Source organism: Grampus griseus (genome assembly GCF_964374135.1).
Source record: "Grampus griseus genome assembly, chromosome: 12".
Taxonomy (NCBI): domain Eukaryota; kingdom Metazoa; phylum Chordata; class Mammalia; order Artiodactyla; family Delphinidae; genus Grampus; species Grampus griseus.
Genome location: NC_139006.1, coordinates 30923714 through 30945363, shown reverse-complemented (window position 1 = coordinate 30945363; position 21650 = coordinate 30923714). Strand labels below are relative to the sequence as shown.

The window sequence follows — 21650 nt, the reverse complement described above, 5'->3', positions numbered from 1 at the left end:
TCAGTGAAGAGCCAATACACTGGGAATAGGGTGAGGGCTGGCACATGCTGCGGCAGTGGGTCTTTATGGACGAGTGAGCAAGGGTTTGCTGGGAAGGTGCGTGGGACGTGCCCCCTGGCGAATGTACAGGAGCGTCCAGGAGCCTGCTGTGCATGGGGGCCAGTGTGGTTGTGTGTGGAACCCGGTGTGCAAGAGCAGGTGAGGATGCAGAGGGAGATGCCCTTTGGTCATGTGGAAATGAGAACTGGGCTCCTTAGGAGAGAGGCACGTGGGAGCCAGAGGAGCCTCGACTTTAGGACCAGCCGATGTCACAAGGGGCGAGGAGAATGGCCATGGTGGAGGGTCTTCCCTGCTGTTCAGTCAGTGGCAGCATCACAGGGAAGAGACCTAAAATTCAAAGCCCCAGCATTACTTCCAACAATTCTGATTCTGCAGGTCTGGGGTGGGGCTCAGCATCTGTGTCTTAAGAAACTATCCAGGTGATCTGATGCAGGGGATCATTGACCCACCCTTTGAGTAAATGCTGAATTGTCCCTAAAGAGCTTTGTAAATCCAAACAATTATCAGATTTGCACGTTATCCATTTGTCCTGGCAGGCAGGTCATGGATAGCTCTGTTCGGAGTCTCAAAGGATCCGTACATTCTATAAAGCTTAAAATCACTGAGCTAGGAAAAAATAACGTAAGACAGAATGAGAACAGTGCTATAGCCAGAATACAGGAGAGTGGTAACCTTTAAAGAAACATTTTGTGATATAGGGAAAGTTGATGTTTACAAGAACCCGACTATAACACATTAGGAAAGGGAAGGCTTGGCATCCCGTTTGTAAATCAGGATTTATGTTTGGGTGAATATCTCAATGTTTAAAGGAGATACAGTGCTTGGTGGATGTAGAGATTTCACGATTTATCTACAATAGGTTTTTTTTAAAACAATTTTTTCCCTGACCTAATTAAATCATCTGCTTTCCCCTGAGTTTTATTTTTTTAATTTTGAAGTTAGCAATATATAAAAGTTCAGTATCATGAAGGTCTTTACTGAGAATTTTTAGTACCGGTGCCACATTTTGCTCTCCTGCGGTGAAGGTCACGCCTGCATTTCTATGATAAACATCTTTCTGAAATTTATGAAGGAAAAAATTGATATTGATGCAACTTGGTTTTCACTCCCAACCCGAGAGCTTTCACGTCAGTCAAGTGTACAGCTGAAAAGTGGTACCTGCTCCGTCTTTTCTTCCTAAACCCAAAGTGGGCATATGGTTGATCCTGGCAACACAAGTACCAGGAATGGGATGCAGTAACTCTAGGGTGGAGGCTCTGATCAAGGATGCACTTCCCAGTGATGGTTGAGGCTGAGGGATCCACTGGTAACCACAGTTGTTCTTGGTAGTGGGGTTTGGCTCCTGGAGTCCCATATTTAATCATTGGCTTAAACATTACATGAAAGGTTACTATTTCTTAAGCCCAGTCAATATTCTATTGATCCACAAGGGTTTATTCTCCATTCATATGGTACCCAGCACTAGGTTAGATATTGTCCATATGGCCAAGCGCCAGGGCCAACAATTAGCTTACTGAAGAGTGTCCCATAAGAGAGACCCAGGCCACGTGTGATCAAATGCAAAATTACACACTCAGATGATTAAAACCAATTATGCAACAACACTTTGATTAACTAATCCCAGTGACCACAGCTTCTTGTAACAACTCAGCCAGATTGAAAGAAAAAAATGTTTCATGAGAAGCAGAGTTCTCCACTTTCCTGACTTTATATTAAAAATATCCCAATGGGGCTTCCCTGGTGGCGCAGTGGTTGAGAGTCCGCCTGCCGATGCAGGGGACACGGGTTCGTGCCCTGGTCCAGGAAGATCCCACATGCCGTGGAGTGGCTGGGCCCGTGAGCCATGGCCGCTGAGCCTGCGCGTCCGGAGCCTGTGCTCCGCAACGGGAGAGGCCACAGCAGTGAGAGGCCCGCATACAGGGGGAAAAAAAAAAATCCCAATGAATCATTTCTGAAGCAAATAGGGCTCATTGCAGGCATATTATGAAGTCATTGACCTTGATATTATATTCTTTTTTGGAACCTTTCTCCATCAGCGTTTTCTATGTCTAGTGTTATCTTTACCAAGATAAGAAATATATCTTGTTCTTTGTACTTGTGGATTTTTTGCCTAGGCTACACACCCTAGGTCTAAATAAATACTTTTTGGAGTGGGTGTGGTTAGAGAACCAGTTGTAGGAATACATTTTGGTTAGTGTTTGTTTGAGTTTTAGATTTTGAGCCTCTTTGCTAGAGACTGAAAAATGTAAACTGGTTCAGATAATTTTAGTCATGAGTCCGCAGGTGCCAAGGAGTGGGGTATGTTGAGAAGAGTCCTACTGAAATTATATTGGCTATTCTCAAATAATCCTTTCAGCACATATGATGTAATCTTTTGGTAGTATGCTTGGATAGGAACGATCACCCCAAATTGGTCCCAGCCCACATAGGGTCAAGAATGGTGGGTGCCTGGTCCTATGATTTGGGTTCTCTGCTCTTCCCAGCCCTCACATCCACGTTCATATCAATAGGGTTTCTTCTACCTCCTCACTATGTCGTCCTAAACATTCTCCTCTCTTTAACGTTGGGCTCAGCCATCCTTTTGCTTACATTATTTAACATTATCTCATTTAGTTTTTAGATGATAATCAGACCCCCCCCAACCATACACCTTGGCTACACACCAACACATTTTAACCTCCATTGTGTTCCTGATAAAGAAGTATTGTATTTAAGAGAAGAGAGAGAAAAATAATAGGATGTATACCTTTAGAATGGAAATACAGTTGAGTGACATGGGGGGTTAGGGGCACCAACCCTCCACGCACTTGGAAATCCAGGTACGATTTATGGTGGACCCTTCATATCTGGGGTTCATCCGTATCCAGGGTTCCTCTGTATCTAAGGTTCATCTGTATCCCTGGTCCTGTGTCCCTAGATTCAACTAGCCAGGCCAGATCGTGTAGTGCTGTAGTATTTACTACTGAAAAACATCCGAGCATAAGTGGGCCCATGCAATTCAAATCCCTGTTGTTCAAGGGGTCCACTGTATTATCTTAGGGATCATCTAGACCTGGATTTGTTAAATATTGTTAACTATTAGATTTTGATGGTACAAGTCTTTTGTTGGAACCCCAACATTTAAAGTAAATAAAAGTTGACTATATCAGGTAGACTCAGGGTTTAGAATGACCTGGAATGGGTCTGGAAGAACCTTCACAATCTGAGGGTTCTGAGGATTACAGTGTGAAAAACCAGCAATCTAGTTCCTCCTGCTCTTTTATATAGATCAGGACGCTGAGGAAGGGGAGCCAACATTGACCTATTTACCAGATAAGAAGGTAGGTAAGTGGATAGGTAAGTAGGTAGGTGGGTAGGCAGTGTAATATGTATGTGTGTATATAAACACATATACTGTATATATACAAAGTCGTTTAATCCTTATAACATTCTAGAAGGTAGATGGTTTTACAGGTGATTAGATGAGGAAAGCTTTTAAGTTGACAGAGTTGGGGCTCACCTTAGGTCTTTTTGGCGGCAAATCTACATTCTTTGCATCATACCTTCACGCTGCCGGATGGCGCTCCACCTGAAGCCACACGGGCAGGGACAGGACTGGGACCCAGGCCCCTGCATCCTGGTCCAGGGCTGTCCCCCTAGACCACCTTTTCTCTTTAGTCAGTGGCCAAATAGTACCTGCTAAAAGAGTAACGGGAATATTGAGGAAGCAGTTAAAAAGATGGACACTCCAGCAGTGCTGACCTTGAGAAGAGTTAATGTTCTTAGTTCCCTGTGTTTTAGCAACTAATTGGTCATGTAAAATGACTGGAAGGAAGCTGATTCACAAGTGATTTTTGTGCTCTCTCAGTATTGTTCTTAGCTCAGAGAATTTTCCATGGAATCCAGCTTCCTAATTTAAAACATTATATGATGAATTATTTTTCTTCAAAATACTCTCTTTATGGCCTGAGAATTGAAGTTTGATGTTGAATTTTCAAGTATTCACTACTTTAATGTTTCATGAACTTGAAAGGTACAGAACACGTAATCATTAACATTTTTTTTAGGTTTCGTATATAAAATCAAACATGAACGATTGAAGCATTAAACCAGAGTTCCAGTACAATACCCAGAAAATCCCTCTGCTTTTTGTTGACTTATGCTGAGGCCTTATTATGCAGATGCTTAGAATAACGGGCCGTGGATATCTTAGCTTCTTGCCTCTCGTTGCTGACTCCGATTTTCTTTTTCTCTGGAGCGTTTAGGGACAGGAGATCTTCAGGATGAGTTTTGTTTTTCTCTTGGCTCCTGCAGCATTTTCCATCTTTCTCCTTTGTAACTACTTCCTTGGCCCCCGAGTTGTCTTCCTGGAGGACCAGGGCATCTTTATCACCCTCCACATCTTTCCCGTAACCCTCGCCCCTTCCCGCCAGGGCCCTATGTAACATCCGGCACACAGTGAGATGGGGGAGGAAAGAGATGCTGTGAGTCAGATCAGAAAGGCAGGAGCTCCAGAAGCAGGATTTCTTCTTTCCTTGCTGTAGCCAGTGTGGTTAGTGAATAGAGACCATTAGTATTTCTTTTTCACTGTTTCTAATAAAGATAGAAAAGTGAACAATTTTCCATCTTACTTTTGTTACACAGATCTTTAAGAAATTCCATTAAACCCAGTAGGTCTGTAATGAGTAGTAAGCAGCTTCCAAGGACTGGGGATGCGGAGGTGAAGAGAGTATTTCTAGGCCCAAAGAAGCTCATGGTTCAGTAGAGAAGATAAACAGATCACAATCGTATTGCTGTATAGGTGATACGGACGTCTGCAAGACCTATATGTCTTGTGATGGTACAGCGGCAGGAGTGGTTGATTTTATCTGTGAAACAGGTACCCAGGAGAGGTGGCCTGTGAGCTGGGATTTGCACAGAAGAGAATAGGAGTCTGCCAGCCATACTCTGGGCTGGGGATGCAGGGACACAGGGAGAGCACGTGGGCAGCAGCATCATTGAGGTGGATCTCCAGACAGTCGGGGATTACTAGATTATACTCTGAAAGGGAAGCGGCGGCAGGAAATGAAGATAAAGAGGTAGGCAAGGTCAAGTCCGGAAAAACCCCCGGGTTACATGATAACATTTGCACATTATCCCGTGGGCAACGAGGTACCCATGGTATAACACAGGGGATAACACATAAAACAGCTGTGTGCTTTATGAAAGGTCAGCTTGCTGGGCGTGTGTGGGGTAAACTGGAGAGGGCAGAGCCTAGACATGAGAGGATGGGCCAAGTTCAGTGGGGACGTGAGCTGAAACTCCAGTTGTGGTGTGGTGGGGATGGGAGACTGATAGGAGAAGCTTTTAGGAAGTTTTGGGGGAAGGTGTTGGGCAGACTCCTGGCTGACTCACAGAGTTTTGGCTCGAGCCTCTGGCTTGTGGTTCCACCAGCGAAAGTCGGCTGTATCCACACAGAGCCACCTGGCACTTTAACTTCCTGTTTCAGGTACCATGTCCCCACGCCTGGCTGTGGCCCCCTTTGATGTTCATCATCTTGTAACAGTGAGTGCACTTTCCCATCTGCCACCAAGTCCAACCATCACCCTCTCCTTGGAGATAGATCATAAATATTACAAAAGTGTCATATCTTCCATAGGCATTAAATCCTCGGGGATTTGCCTATGGTCAGAATTGCCCTCTGAAAATCCTTCAGGAAACTTCTGGGTTGAAGACCAGCATTCTGTTTGTCAAAAGACTGTAGGTCTTTAAACATGAGAATGATGCTGAACCCAAGAGATGTATGCACTTAGAAAGGAAAGACTTCTGTCTGTCATCCTCCCATTTTCATGGTTGAAACCACACACGTTAATTGTACCTATGATGTAAGCCCTGCATATGCCCTTTTTGTACGGTGAGCAAGACACGCCATCTGTGACCTGCCCAGAGATAGAATAGGTAGCTGACGGATCCAGGACTTAATGAATCCCGGGTCTCAGATTCCCGTGAGGTTGAATGAGTCTTACAAGTTCCCAATTTTTGTTGTAGAATAAGTACTCCTAATAATAGGAAATTGGAATGAATGCTTTACCAAGAGGATATAGGAAATTGTATTTACTTTTTCCTTATACATAATTTGATTCTACCCAATGAATGGGATGTATAGAAAAAATGTTCATTGAGGGAAATATATTTGGTTGAGTTTGGGTTAATCAGTGAAAATAAACAATTGGCTGGCTGTTTTAAGCTGAATAACACAGCTTGGCTGTACTGCCTATTGGTGAGTTCAGGAGTTTATTTTATCACCTGTCCCAGATAATGATTTTATGCTAATAAAATCATCAAGAGATGAATTTGTAAATCATACTAAACTGGCAGGAGCACTACGGGGCATAAAATTAAATTCTGTCCTTTATTAATTTCCTGGGTATCTCTGACCAACAACCAGGATCGTTTTCTACTTAGGATACCTCTTCTTGTTGAGTAGTTCCACTTAGGAGAAAAATTACAGATTGGGAGTTTCTTAGCATGAAATTAGAGAATGGAATTCAGTGCTTTCATCAAGCAGTGTTATTCTGTTGCCCTTATTCACCTGAGAGATATTTATAACTTAAAAAGAGTTATTTAGAGCAGTGATCTCCAAAAGGCTTTCTCCATGCCCTTTGAGGCATATAATACACAATCTGTTGATGTATGGAAGAAAATAATTGAACTTAATTTGTATTTATTTTCTAGTTTGTACTTTAAAAGGTCAATTATATGTGTGTCTAATAATCTGAATATGTGGAGTACTACATTATATAATTTATAAGTAAAATGGGATGGTTGGGCCTTTTAATTTTTATTTATTTATTAATTTTTAAAATCTTAAAATCCAAAATGTTTATTTAACTTTTTAAATTGAAGTATAGTTAATTTACAATGTGTTAGTTTCAAGTGTACAGCAAAGTGATTCAGTTATATATAATCTATCTATATATATATTTATATATAGTGTATATATATATATTCTTTTCCGTTATAGGTTATTACAAGATATTGAGCATAGTTCCCTGTGCTATACAGTATGCCCTTGTTGTTTATCTATTTTATACATAGTAATGTGTATCTGTTAATCCCAAACTCCTAATTTATCTCTTGCTGCCACCTCTCCTATCCCCTTTGGTAAACATAAGTTTGTTTTCTATGTCTGAGTCTATTTCTGTTTTGTACATAAGTTTATCTGTATCATTTTTTTTTAGATTCCACCTGTAAGTGATATCATATGATATCACTTTCTCTGTCTGACTTACTTTACTTAGTATGATAATCTCTAGTTCCATCCATGTTGCTGCAGACGGCATCATTTCATTCTTTTTTATAGCTGAGTAAAAGGTTGTGCCTTTTTAAAAATCTGAAGTTACCTTTACCTTCCTCAAAGTGTTTGAAACTACTGATCTAGAGCACTTTTCTAAAATGGGTCAAGGATTAGTTTATTCTGGGACCTCTTTTAAGACCCCCCTCTTCCTGAAGATCCTGGTTAAATAGGTCAGACTAGAACAGTGGTTATCAAACCTAAGTGTGCATCAGAATTACCTGGGGGTCTGGCTTGTTAAAACACAGAGTACCGATGCTGGGCCCCCCAGAGTTTCTGATGCAGTAGGTTGGAGGTGGGACCTGAGAACTTATATTTTCAACAGAATTCAGGGAACCACTTTGAGAACCTCAGCTCCCACCTGGGACTCGGGACACAGGCGATGCCCAAAATGAGGCGATGATTACTGATCTGGATTTTGTTCTTGCAGATACTCCAGCATTTTGTTTTCCTTTCCTACTCCTATTGCTCCCATAGAGGCAGACAGCTGCTTTTCACACTATGCTTTTCAATACTGGCATGGAGGATAAAAGCGCCAGTGTGATATTAAGGGAGATTCAAATGTACAGGGAATTCGTATGAGTGGTTTACTTAAATCCTCCCTGAGGTACTTATTTGTATGTGAAAACTGAGACAGGTTACAAATGATTTGGCTGTATCTGTACAATATTTTGGAGTAGAAATAACACCATTACCCATTTTTAAAAAAACAGATTTTGAGGGGCTTCTGTGGTGGCGCAGTGGTTGAGAGCCCGCCTGCCGATGCAGGGGACGCGGGTTCGTGTCCCGGTCCGGGAAGATCCCACATGCCGCGGAGCGGCTGGGCCCGCGAGCCATGGCCGCTGAGCCTGCGCGTCCGGAGCCTGTGCTCCGCAACGGGAGAGGCCACAACAGTGAGAGGCCCACGTACCGCAAAACAAAACAAAACAAAGCAAAACGAAACAAAACAAAACAAAAACCCAGATTTTGAGATGAATAAGAAAAATACATGGTTGGTTGTTGCCTTTTTAAAATCAGGCCTTTTTAAAAATTAGGAATTAATAGACTGATATGAAATGAAGAATGCAGTAAGCGTGATAAGCCATAGAAACTTGGACAAGACAACTCATATCCTTTGAATTGTATAAAGGATATCTATCGGCAAATAGCATTTTTTTTACCGTAGAGTGCGGCATGAGCCATTTAAATGCCCGTGCCATGTGTAAAAACTGCTTGCTAGATTAAATTATGTGGAAGAGCATTCTGTAATGCTTAGTGTCCGATTCACTAATCATCAGTGGGGCATTCAAAGTTTAAGAGGCATTGTATGCTTTCATTGTTGGCAGGCAATTAAATGTAGATGTCACTGGGATTGATTTACAAGAAGAAAGCAGTGGCTTAGCTATATTGGTGCAGGGTTTTTTTTCACTCTTAAAACAGTTATGTATATTATAGCTCACTTCTGTTTATCCTTTGAAAAATGTAGTTTATAGCCATTTGTCTCACAGTTCTAAATTTGAAATAAATGGAAAGGACCACCTGAGATTATGTGTATTTTAGGAAAATAGAGCATATAACATTAATTCTTTTAGCACTAGTTTTTGATCTGCCCTCTCTGTAGAGAGTCCCATTTAATACTTTATGCATTTGATAAAGGCTGCCTTAAATGGGGTCACTCTGTATTTAGAACAAATGAGAAAAATGTTCCAGAAATCTCCTCAAGGAGTATTACAGTCTTTTTACAAAATGACTTTTAAAAGGGCTGTAATTATAACAAGGAGAATGATTGCCGGAGTATATAAATCAATTTAACCTGTTAAAGTCAGAACAACTCAAAATGTGTGTGAATCTTACAAAGAGTGTGAAATTGACATTGGATTGTCCTCCATTAGCTCCTTAGAAACGGCACTTTCAGGAGCTTATTTACAATGCAATTCATGTAACAATCATCATATCAATACTACAGGTTGCTGTTTACTTATTTTACAGGGGCAGATTAAGGGTGAAGATGTGTAGACTTGAGAGAGTATGAACTCTGGACGCAGACTCTGCTTGGACTGCGAGTCCTACACCAAACTCTGCGTGACGTGGGCAATATTTGACCGCGCCAAACTGCCCTCTGTAAAAACAGGGCTGTGTCCATCAAGGTCCAATCAGGAGACAGAGAACAGGCAGTAATTTGAACAGGGAGAGTTTAATATAAAGAATGTAACAGCAGATTAGAATGGAGAGGTTGGCTGGTGGAAAGAGTGCTTTAAAGAATAAAGGAATAGCAGATGTGAGGGGCGGCCCCTGCTCCAGGGCAGAAATGAAGTCCAAGGAGAAGATCCATCCGGAGCTGAGATCCAGGGCCCGGTGGATGGCAGGGAAGTCACTGTGGGGCCACACGCATAGAACTTGGAGGAAACGTGTCCTCTAGGGCAGCCGGGAAAGCTGTTCATAGGGGTGTCCTTCTGGGGCCGTCTCTCACAGAGTCGCAGAGGGGAGCTCTGGCAAGCGCTGTCTGCAGGGCCTTGCTGGCCACTGTGCACTGGAGAAGCTGGGCCTGGGAAGCCCCTGCCTTGTGGGCCTGGGGCTCCTGAAGCTGTGTGCTAGGGAGCCTTCCAGGGACCTCTGCAAGCGCCATCCTTCCTCCTGGACCCTCTACTGGCAAAGCTTAAAGTCTTGCCAGCTGGGACAGGAAGTGTATTCAGAGGGCCTGGCTATATTTTTGCAGAGGAAGCAATGAAAAGTGAGTTTAGGGCTCAGAGGTAATACATCAATACTTGGCAAAAGGATATTGATGCCCGCCTTTAGACTTCGTGAGATTAAATAATACACGTAGACATTTGCGTGGGTTTTGTTATGTGACAGTTTCTTTGATCAGACGTATTGAGACCACAGTCTTACACTGGTTGTGACGATTAAACGAAGTAATGACTGTCTGTTGTCTGAAGCAGAGTCTGGCTGGCATGTAGTGGATGTTCAGGAAATGTTTGCAGATCACATGGTGCTCACATCATAGAGTTGACTAGTAACTTCAAGCTGAACAAAGGGTCCCAGGTAATGGTTCTCACCCTGAGACCTTAAAGGCTACAGGTAGCACCCTTTGATGGATCGTGAAGTCCGTTTTGTGGACCCAGACCCAACCTTTTACAAAATCGAATAGAACAGAAATGAAAAAGGCCGGTGTATCTCAGTGGCCATAAATGTGGTTTGTGAAATGTACATATACATGTGCTGGGTTACGATGTCATGACTGTGGGTCACAATAAAAAAAAAAATTGCTTAAATACTGCTCTACAGAGTGCGCTCTAATCCTTGTCCGTTTGGTTTCCTTTGTCTTCTCTCTAGTCCTGAAGGTTTAGTAGGATGTAGAATGGTCATGTGAAAGAACTTATAAGGTTTCCTTTGGGGAAAAAGTGGACCATCCTCTCCTTTATAGCTCCTGTCCTAATGATGTCATGCTACTTTTGGATCTACTGAATAATTCTCTGCTGTTCCAAAAAAAGAAGAAAGATAAATTCCCTCCAATATGCAAATGACAATATTTTATTTTCATAAATCATGGATGACCTTTATAGACAACTAGCCTTCCTATCTAATTATGGTCGGGAAAAAAATAAGAGTTCAACTTTTCTAAAACAAAAGTCGTAATTTGTGGAGACTTCATTAACGTTTAACTGGCTTATAGTTTTCAACCATAATAAAACATGAACATGTTCAATGATTTAGTCACATTTGGAGCTGATTCATCTTGGAATACACCAGGACAGGACTGGGTATTTTGTGGGGCTCAACTGAGGTAGTTTTCATTGTTTAAGTGGATAGTACCTTACACTTAGAAAAAAATTTTAAGCAAAATTATTGCAGCCAAATTCTGCATAGAATTTTGGGAAATTCATTACCCATTTTTCTGAAGAAGCATTTATTGGGTACCTACCATGTACCGGCTCTAGGAAATGTCAAGACGACTAGGAGTTATCATCAAAATGACTTTTGAGCAGAATTCCTAAGCTTTTAGACACCCGTTCCTTTTAAACTCCATAGTTTTCATGAAAAAAAAAATAACATGGTTTCATCTGATTTCTAAAGCGCGTGGCATCACGCTTCAGTAATAGCACAGATAGCCTGTACTTTTTAGTTGGGGGGTAAATACTCAAACTCACGGCAGCCCATTAAGACTTTGTTGAGAGAAGCAATATTCATAAAGACTGTTTCAAAGAATATTACAGTTTTATCCTAGAATGCACTGATCTCCCACTAAATCACGTTTATCCAATCAAAGTTGGATGCCGTGCTATCCTGACATGTTACTGAATAAACCCTAAAACCCATTGCTTTGCTGTGGTGACCGCTCCTGAGAACTATGTTCATTAACTCATGTTGATTGTTTCATACGAGGGCCCTGGGAACATATTTTCCTCTGGATTTAGGATTAGGAGTTGTGTTTCTTTCAAGTTTTCAGTTTGGGAGATAGTGTCGCATAGTGTTCAGAATATGGGTTTGAAAGACGGGATCCCTGGGTACAAATCTCTGCATCACTGTCTTCCAGCTTTGGGACCTTGTGTGCAAGCTCTGTAACCCTTCTGTGCCTCAGTTTCTGTGTGTGTAAAACTAGTACCTTGGTACCTACTTTATAGGCTTGGCCTGAGGATTAAACACGTCCCCAGTGAATATAAGCCCCTGTTATTAGTTTTGGTATTAATGTTATCGTCTCATAGATACTGTGAATTGTGTAATCATTTTTTCCTCTTGGCACTGGCTACCCCAAAGCTTACAGTGAAATGTGTGGCCAATGCCCCGTGAATGAGCCTAGTAATATTTTTTATTACTTGGCGATAATGGTGGAGTCCTAGTTATAATCCTGATATCATCTTGTCCTTTTTTTTTTTTTCCTGCTCTACTTTCCTTGCTTTTTAACTTTCACTTCTCCTCAATTTTATCAATTTAATTGTCATGTTATTGTGCACTGCCTGTCCTGGAACAGGCCATACAATCATCATTCTTGGTCAGAAGCCATCATCCTTGTTGTCCATTACCTGGGTATTTGACACCCATTGACACTTCCTTTCACATAATAACTCCTTCTTATTCCAGCACAAGTTGTGTGTTGTGTTCAAATTTGCTAAGGAAAAGCCTTTCTCAAGGTATGATGGAAGCAGGTGGGCAGGCACGTGTGTGTGTGTGTGTGTGTGTATTTATGTAAGAGAGAGAGAATAAGAGTGATGCAGGCCACCACCCACCCGGCTTGCATCACCTTTCCTCCATCTCTTGTATGACCTTTGGTTTAGTCCTGATTCCCCTCCACAAAAGAGAAATAATTTACCTTGATTGAGGAGTGAATATGGCCCAGCCATGAGCTGCTGGGCATCGGTCCAAGTAAGACAATTCTGGGGAAACCTTGGCAATTCGTTGCTAACTGTATGCCTCTACATGATGGCAAACGGTCTGTGTTATCCTGAAAAATGCAGGAGACTTATTTTTGGAAATGCTTCATTTCATGATGTTTCAGGGACTTTGCTCCCTTATCACATTCTTCACTGGCCCTAAGGCACTCACTTGAAAAGCCCAGCTGGCCTCTGTTCTTTGCTCCTGTAGTGCCACAGAAGAGCCCACACATTTCACCTCTTTACAAAGTACACATTAAATTTTCCAATTCTGTGTTCCAACTCTTTGCAACGGAGTGAACTCCTCAGAGTCCTTGTAGGAGGTACAGATGGCAAGGACAATTTAAGATCTAGTAATAGCTGGTACTGGTGGACTTGCCTGACTCTGTTAGACCAGCCACACTTGCTGCCTTACTGATTCATCAGAAACACCAGGTGAGGGACATGTTATGTTTGTTTTATAGGTAAAGACATTGGGGTTCCGAGAGGCTAAATGATTTGTCTACAAACACAAAGCCAGCAGGGCAAGAATGAGGAAGCGCCAGGCGTCTGACCCCGGAACCGGTTCACTTCACCTCTACGCAATGTTGCCTTGAAACCTAAAACCTTCATTTTGCTCTCTTGAGTTGGTTATATCCCATTGCTTTTTACCTTAATTGCCTTATTTTAGCTCAATAAACCACCTTTGCTATTTTAGGGTCTTGAATCTGTTGGATGAAGGCCAGTAGTGGATCTGAAAATTGATGTGCAGGGGGCCATATCTTTGGGCAACAGGAAATTCACAGTCTGTCCTATTTTCCAGTGTTTCCATAATCCTAGATGGGTCTACGAGGAACCATGGCATTCTTTTTATGTTTCCTTTCAAGTGATAAAAACAGCTTTATGTAATGGGAAAATTATATCCTTGCACCAATGTTGTATTAGTCTTTGGGGTTTGCTGTCAGTCATGCAAGCTCTCGCCTTTATATTTGGTTATATCTGCAGTGCCAAGAATTGTTTCCTAAACCAGATCTTTAACCAGACTTGAGCTGTTTTGCAGATGCCCCCCGCCCCCCGCCCCCCGCAAGCTATTTCTCACTGTTTAAGATTGCACTGCAGGACTTTCATCAAAGTGCTATCTATGCTTCTATTTGGGGGGGGGTTCCCTTTTCTGTCAAAATTCATGGTTCTTTCATTCTTTTGAATATTATTAGTGCTACTGCTGTTTGGGCTTATTCCTACAGCACTGAAGCTATTTTCTATATCAAAATTAGGATTTGCAACCAAGGGAGAATATTTCTCATAAATGTTTGCGTGGCCTTCTAACATTTCTTATCCCAAATTAGAAAGTTGTTAGTATTATGTGCTTAAAACAAATCCACTGTGTTTCTGGACTTGTTAAAGCTGAGTAAGAGGGAAGTATAAATTACCAATTGTTGTCAAGGTGAAGTATTGAGTTAATGCTGTATCTTTATAATGAGTTTTCTGTTCCCAGCAGAATGTTTAATTGGCCAGTTCTGTTAAAAGTGTTACAGAGGATGGTGTCCAGGGTCACTGATTTCACCATCATGCCTAGAGCCAGTGACTAAGACAAAAGCAGAAAGCTGGGGGACACCTCTTAAAATGGCCCGAGGAAAATGGCCCGAGATCCCTTGTCTCTGCCCTGTTGAACATTTTTTCTCAGTGATTTGGAGGCAGACAGAAAGCATGCTTAATCAAATTGGCAAATCACCCAAATCTAGGTAGGAAGACTGACACCCAAATGGCAAAATCAGGATCCCAAAAGCTCTCAACAGGCTGGAGAGATGCCCTGCAAACATTATATGGGGTTTAGAAAGGATAAATGTACAGAAAGTCACTTCCCTTATTGCAAAGGGGAGAAATGGCTCCATGGCAGTGGTATAAGGAAGACATGTGGGATTCCAGGCTCTAGGAATCTCGGGATAGACCAGCAGTCAGCTCAGACTGTTGACAGTCTGAGGTCAAGGGAAGTAGCCAGTTGAATTCGGGCTGCAGTACTGGGAGTCATTGGTTTGGAAGAGTGCTGATGAACTGGACAGTGTTCAGAACACCTGCCAGGATGGCAAACATCTGAGAACCTTGTAGTGGGAGGGAGGGAGGGGGAGCAAAGCATGTTTTGCCTGGAGAAGCAAAAGTATAGAACTTGATGGCTCTTTTCAAATAGTTAGCTTTCCCGTGTAAGAGCTGAGATTTTTTCACTGTTTCTTCACAGGGAAGAGCTGAGATAAATGGGTATACATTTCAAGAAGCTGTGTTTGGGCCTTTTTAAGGGGAATTGTCTACATGTGAGGTATGCTTTTCTAAATGCTGGGTGCCCACCTGTTCAGAAGCTGTCTGTCTGTCTAGAAGGTTGTAGAACTGATGGAAGCATGTGGATGGAAATTGGACCAGGTGACCCTACCTCTGAGTTTGTGCAGTTGCTTTATTATTATTGTTTTATTTATTTTCTTGCTGCCAGGGCATACAGTACAGCCATAGGGTAATTATATTCTTATGTTTGTGTTTTCTTGACCAGACCCTTAATTCTTATCATTGGCAAGTGATTATAATTAATCTTTTAAATTGATATAATTAATAGCATTATATAATGGGCAGTAGAATTTTCATGATATTAAGATGATTGATATAATCCTTCACTTTGGCAATGTGAAACATTGGGGGAAAGATTTGATGCTATAATAATTTAAAGTCAACAGGAGACACTTAAGAAGATGTGGGGTGGGACTTAAAATCATCACAGTGCCCAGGGTGCTGCAACAGCGGACCTGCTTTGCATATACTGCATTTTCTTTTATTCTTTGTTTAAGTTGCTTCATTTTTAGCATCGACATCAAGCAGATGTTTACCACATGTGTAGTTGTGAATTTATTCTTGCCTTTCAAAATTGTGTGGACTGTAGGCAAATTTATAATCTCTTTTAATTTTGAGACCTCAAATCTCCAAAGTATTAAAGCAAAACCTGTTTCTATGTTCGATTCAGAATAATCCTTAGAAAAATATTTTGCAAGCTAGGTCCATAATATTTACTGTGTTTTGTCCTCTACCAGTGGTATGGTGGAAGTATCTCTCTTCATTTTTTTGGACAAATTATAATGGGTTTTTTTTCTATTGAAAACACATTGAACACCTAGGATGGTTCTATTAAAGTTTTGAACACAAGATCAATGATGCCTAATTCATATGAATCTGGAGAATATGGGTTATAAATCTGCTTAGGTCTTACTTTCAGTTGGATTATACAGATGTTTGATTCTTTTGGGAGAACAGTATAATATAGAATTATTGACAAGGCATGGTGAATACTCAGCTAGCACTTCGCAAGGATGCAATGGAGTCAGGATCCACAGTTCCTGAGCAAAAAGGCCAAATCAAATCACTTTGAGCATCGAGTAGGTTTATGGTTCCCTGCAGTCATCATAGCTTACCCCAGACCTCTGGTCATTATTTATTAATGCTACTCTTCCTTCTTTTACATTTTAGGTGGTTGCCTCTTTGATGAGCCTTATAGCACGTGTGGATACAGTCAGGCTGAAGATGATGACTTCAACTGGGAACAAGTGAACACCTTGACCAAACCAACCTCTGATCCATGGATGCCATCAGGTTTGCTTTTAAAGTTCCCTTTTTAAAACCAAAGATGCACAGGAGTCTTAATCACAGTAAATGTTCACTGGGTATTGGTTGAATGAGTGAGGGTGTTGGTCTTGGAGTCTGGTGGCAAAGGCTGATTAGCTGGTGGGGATGGTATGTGAGGACCAATGACAAAGAGTTGACCCTTGTATCTCTCCCTTTAAAATGTAAAGCTTACTTCCTTTATTGTTAGATACACCTGAGCTAGATTAATGGCCATTACCCAATTGATCCTTTCCCAAGTAGCAGAACATATGGGAAATAGATCGATGTCTCTTCTGGCAGATGAGTTTGGTGATTGGAACTCTAGCTGGGGAATCCAAATAACAAAGTCTCCATCACAAATAGACCTTGGGAGGTGACTCATCTGGCACCTGGGGGATCTGGAGGTTACTAGTGATCTTCAAAGCATTCTGATAAAATGGTTTTGCATGCATGTGGATCCTTTTTCCACTGTAGAAGCACTTAGTAAATTTTCTGATGAGTGAGAAACATTTGGTCCACGGAACACCAGCAAGAGTTCTACTTCCTTAGTTGGAAGATCAGGAAGATGGTGACTCATGGACTCTAATCAGATTGGCGCTTGATCATTTTAATAGACACCATTTTTAGGCTGCGGTGTTGCATATCCATTTAAAATTTTAGATTTGCAGATTCACTTGACAGATGGGGTGATGACTGTGTCCCATTCAGGATTCAAACTGGAAGATATGAAGGAGGGGGAGGTATAGCTTCTTGTTACCATCTTGTCCTTTACTTCTTTCTGATGTCCCATAATACCATCTCAGACCAAGATGTCCAAGCTTTAAATATAGAAAGGATGGGTTTCTAGTAGAGGCCATTACAAAAATGGTTACACGTATCAGAGACCAGTTGCGCCCTGGAATAGTCAGTTGGGTAATTGAAGCAACACAGGAAGAGTGACCTTGCAAGTATTTGGCCTTTGAAGGCCCTCCTGCCTTTGGAAGAATGAAGTGGGGGCATTAAACATTCTGCTTGAATTTATTTTTCTTCTGTTGACTTATAGAATACTTGGTGATTAATATTAGGACTTTGTAACTTAAGATCTCTGAATGTTATCTTTTCTAACACTTTTGTCAATTCCGTCTGGTTTCTGATGGTTACATAAGATGTATCCTCAACACCTACCCCCAAACATGTGCAAGTTTTGGGTTAGGGTTAGGACATGTGGGTGGTTTGGGTATCAGCAGGTCTGGAGGGAGTTGGGGGAAGACTAGCAGTGGGTCGTCTCTCCTCTGACTCTGCCTATGGACATGGGTCCAGATAAGGCTCCTGAAAATGGATAGTTCTTCCACCACATTAAAATGTTTACCAAGGGCTTCCCTGGTGGCGCAGTGGTTGAGAGTCCGCCTACCGATGCAGGGGGTCCGGGAGGATCCCACATGCTGCGGAGCGGCTGGGCCCGTGAGCCATGGCCACTGAACCTGCGCTGTGCTCCGCAACGGGAGAGGCCACAACAGTGAGAGGCCCGCGTACCACAAAAAAAAAAAAAAAAAAAAAGTTTACCCAAACTGCAAATACGTGTATTTTTTCCTACTATTTATTAAACAAACTTTAGTTATTAAAAAAAAATTCTTTGAGCCCTAGTGTATACTAATCATGATTACTGAGGGAGATGAAGGATTATGAAATGATTCTTTCTAGGAACTTACCTACTTGGGAAAGAGGGTTACAAAAATACAACTAGCGAGCAATCTAAAAGTGCATAGAATTAAGTGTGGTATAGACTAGAAGTATTCTAAGAGCAGTTTTCTTACTGTAAGCCCAGTGTTTTTGGAGGACGTGGACTTGGGCCCAGCTGACCTACCCTCCAAAAATGAGAAGTTAAGTTCTCAATGAAATGTCATTGTTAGAAGTTACCGTCTTGTAAACGTGCATATACTATCCTGAGGTATGGATGTGAAAACTGAGTTTCCAATATGTCTATACAGCCATGAGTTTTAAATACTCTTCCATTTCAGGATTTTGCCTCTTCCTCCTCCTCCCTTTTCATTAATAGGTATAAAATTTATTCCTTTCACAACCAAATTCCAAGGCTGGCCTTCGTACACTAAAACAGAAACTAGTTTTATGAATTTCTCAGGGTAAATGGGTGGCAAGATCAGATACAACCATAACTTTATAAGGGTTAATTTTTAAAAACCTTTATTTAAAATATTGTTGGATTTGTTCTCACATGTGTATTTGTATTTGGTCTTGCACGTGCAGGCTGGTTCTGTGATGCCTTAGACCCAGGGTTGGCAAACTATATCCTGCCAGCCACAGCCAGTTAGCTGCTGTTTTTTGGTGTGGCTTACATGCTAGGAATGGTTTTTACATTTTTATTTTTTATTATTTTTTAAAAACTTTATTTATTTATTTATTTACTTACTTACTTACTTATGGCTGCATTGGGTCCTCGTTGCTGCGTGCAGGTCCCCTTTATGTGCGGCAAGCGGGGGCTACTCCTTGCCTAGGTGCGTGGGCCTCTCACTGCGGTGGCCTCTCCCATTGCAGAGCATGAGCTCCAGGCGCGTGGGCTTCAGTACTTGTGGGTCGCGGGCTCTAGAGCGCAGGCTCAGCAGCCATGGCACATGGGCTCAGCCACTCCGCGGCATGTGGGATGTTCCCAGACCAGGGCTCAAACCCGTGCCCCCTGCATTGGCAGGTGGACACCCAACCACTGTGCCACTAGGGAAGTCCCCGTTTTTACATTTTTAAATGGTTTTTTTATTTATTTATTATAAATTTATTTATTTATTATTTTTGGCTGCGTTGGGTCTTCGTTGCAGCCTGTGGGCTTTTCTCTAGTTGCGGCGTGCAGGGGCTACTCTTTGTTGTTGTGTGCGGGCTTCTCATTGCGGTGACTTCTCTTGTTGTGGAACATGGGCTCTAGGCACGTGGGCTCAGTAGTTGTGGCTCGTGGGCTCTAGAGCGCAGGCTCAGTAGCTGTGGCGCATGGGCTTAGTTGCTCCGCGGCATATGGGATCTCCCAGGACCAGGGATCAAACTGATGTCCCCTGCATTGGCAGGCGGATTCTTAACCACTGTGCCACCAGGGAAGTCCTAAATGGTTTTTTAAAATCAAAATAATAATAATACTATTTTGTGACACACGAAATTCCAATTTCAGTGTCCATAAACGAAGTTTTGTTGGCACACGGCCATGCCCATTTGTTACATATTGTCTGTGCCTGCTTTTGGGCCGCAGTGACAGAGCTGAGTAGTCTGAGTAGTTGGAACAGAGGCTGTAGGGTTCACAAAGCCTAGATATCTAGTTTCTGGACCTTTCCACACAATTATACTAACTTCTGTCTTAGACCATTTTGGCATCAGCTTTAATTGTTGTTTTGGACTCCTGGCTTACACTGTAATGATTTTCTGTATTCATATTATAACTATTAACATAATAAACATTTTTTCACATTTTCTTTCACTTTCAGATGACTTCTTTTCCAAACATTGGGCTATTAAAATCAGTAAGAAAAAAAAATGTGATGATCAGGGATTTTCTCTATCTTTCCCATAAATTTGCTATCTATTGGAAAGCACCGTGACATTCTTTACTGTTTAGTACCAATATCCTTGTGGAACTCTTGTGATTCTAATAAGCAAATAATCTACCAAGATGAATTTAACAATTATGATGGTGATATAGACTAAAATTTTTACTCTGATTTTTAAATTTACTGTAATTAAAGTTTACTTTTTCTGTGTCTTTTTGGAAAATGATGCTTCAGTGTGCAGAGTTTGTTTCTCTGTATCTTCGTGTGTGAGGTTATTTTTTAACCACGTTTAAACTATTTAAATACAGTCTGGAGCTTTATACAAGCTGGTTGATAACTATTCTGATGCTGTGATGTTAGCTATGGAAATACATAGTTAGGGAAAATAAATACCAAATGTCATTTAATTTTTTTGTATTTCAAGCCAACATTTATGTGATAGTTGATGATACTTTTGCAGCTAGCTCTGAACCACACAGTTCTCCTGATGGTGAAAGCATGCTACCTGTGATTTCTCTTTTATTGGAGAGCACGTGGTTCATTTCATATTCATTGAGCTCCATTAGCAATGGGCAACTCTCTTAAACTTTACCATAAGGATTATACTCTGAGCACAAGAACCCTTGATTAAGTAACCAAATGATAACCTCGTACATTTTGATAGTACCATTGCTTCTATCACTTTATATAGAGCAGCGCCTTGTATGATTATCCCTATAGACTAAGAAGTGTTTGATTAGGAGTGTTTCGTGGTGTAAAAACATGTGCACAGTTTGAGAATAGTTGATGTGTTTACATGTTGTTAAAGTATTCGTGTTTGGACCCTAGTGCTCCAGTTCTATGAAATGGATAGTTAACATATTCCATATCTTATGTATTAGAAAATGTGATCCTGTTTAATTTAAAAAATTAGCAATAAATTCATCCATAATATTAAAAATGTAAAGGTAGCTTACAACCATAGCCATTTGATACTTATAAAATTGACATTTATTTATAACCCCTGTGGTCCCCGTAAAACATCATACCTCTAAAAAGGCTGTAATGAAGTAAATTGGGCCCTTAGTGCTGGGAGAATGTAATACTCTTCCAGGTTGTATAGTGCTCCTATACAGGTTGTATAGTGTGCATCCTGGGCAACCTCACTTGGCCTCCACATCTTGGTTTTACATAATGCAGATTGGGAGTGGTGGGGTTGCCGATCTTTGTGGAGATGTTGTGACTGAGGATTGAGTCATTTCCGAGGGTATCCATGTGAAAGGCAGAGAGAGGGCCATGCAGGATGAAGGAGCAATGTGGACTCTTAGTGTGATGCCCCAGAAAATGGAAAAAAAGTGACTGCATGTATTTGTTTTGGGAAAGATGATGGATTGACAGACAAAGGAATTGCAGTTTCCTCTTGGGGTGCGTTCACCAGGCATGTTTTCCTCCTGGGGAAGACGTCCTATGTATTCACACTTCAGGGCTTATGCAAAGTCTTCTGCTCTTTGAGTGACAAAGAGCAGAAAACTTTGGGCTTGAAAAGACATTTTTCCTCCTTAAATTTCAGTGTGTATCTAGTGAGTAATATTTTTGGCAAAGAACATTCGCACAGTTGTTTAATTATTTCTTTCATTCTTTGAATCTGTCAACATTCAACAAATATGTATTGAACACCTGCTACGTGCGAGGCATCGTTCAAGATGCTTGGGCTCCATTGCTGAACGAACCAAATAAGGATCCCCTCCCTGGCGATGCACCTACATTCTCAGTCTAGTGAGATCATTCTTGGATTGCCAAAAGATCAGATCCTGG

The 21650-nt window shown here is 41.4% G+C and overlaps 1 protein-coding gene across 4 annotated transcripts in view; it reads left to right on the top strand.

Moving 5' to 3' along the window:
* Positions 1–21650, top strand: part of PTPRM (protein tyrosine phosphatase receptor type M) — a 746863-nt gene that overhangs the window by 161902 nt on the left and 563311 nt on the right. For all 4 annotated transcript variants that reach the window (XM_082668014.1, XM_082668012.1, XM_082668013.1 and 1 more), the window contains exon 2: positions 16201–16323. In XM_082668014.1, coding sequence (XP_082524140.1) covers positions 16201–16323 — 123 coding nt within the window. The remainder of the gene's footprint in view (positions 1–16200; positions 16324–21650) is intronic.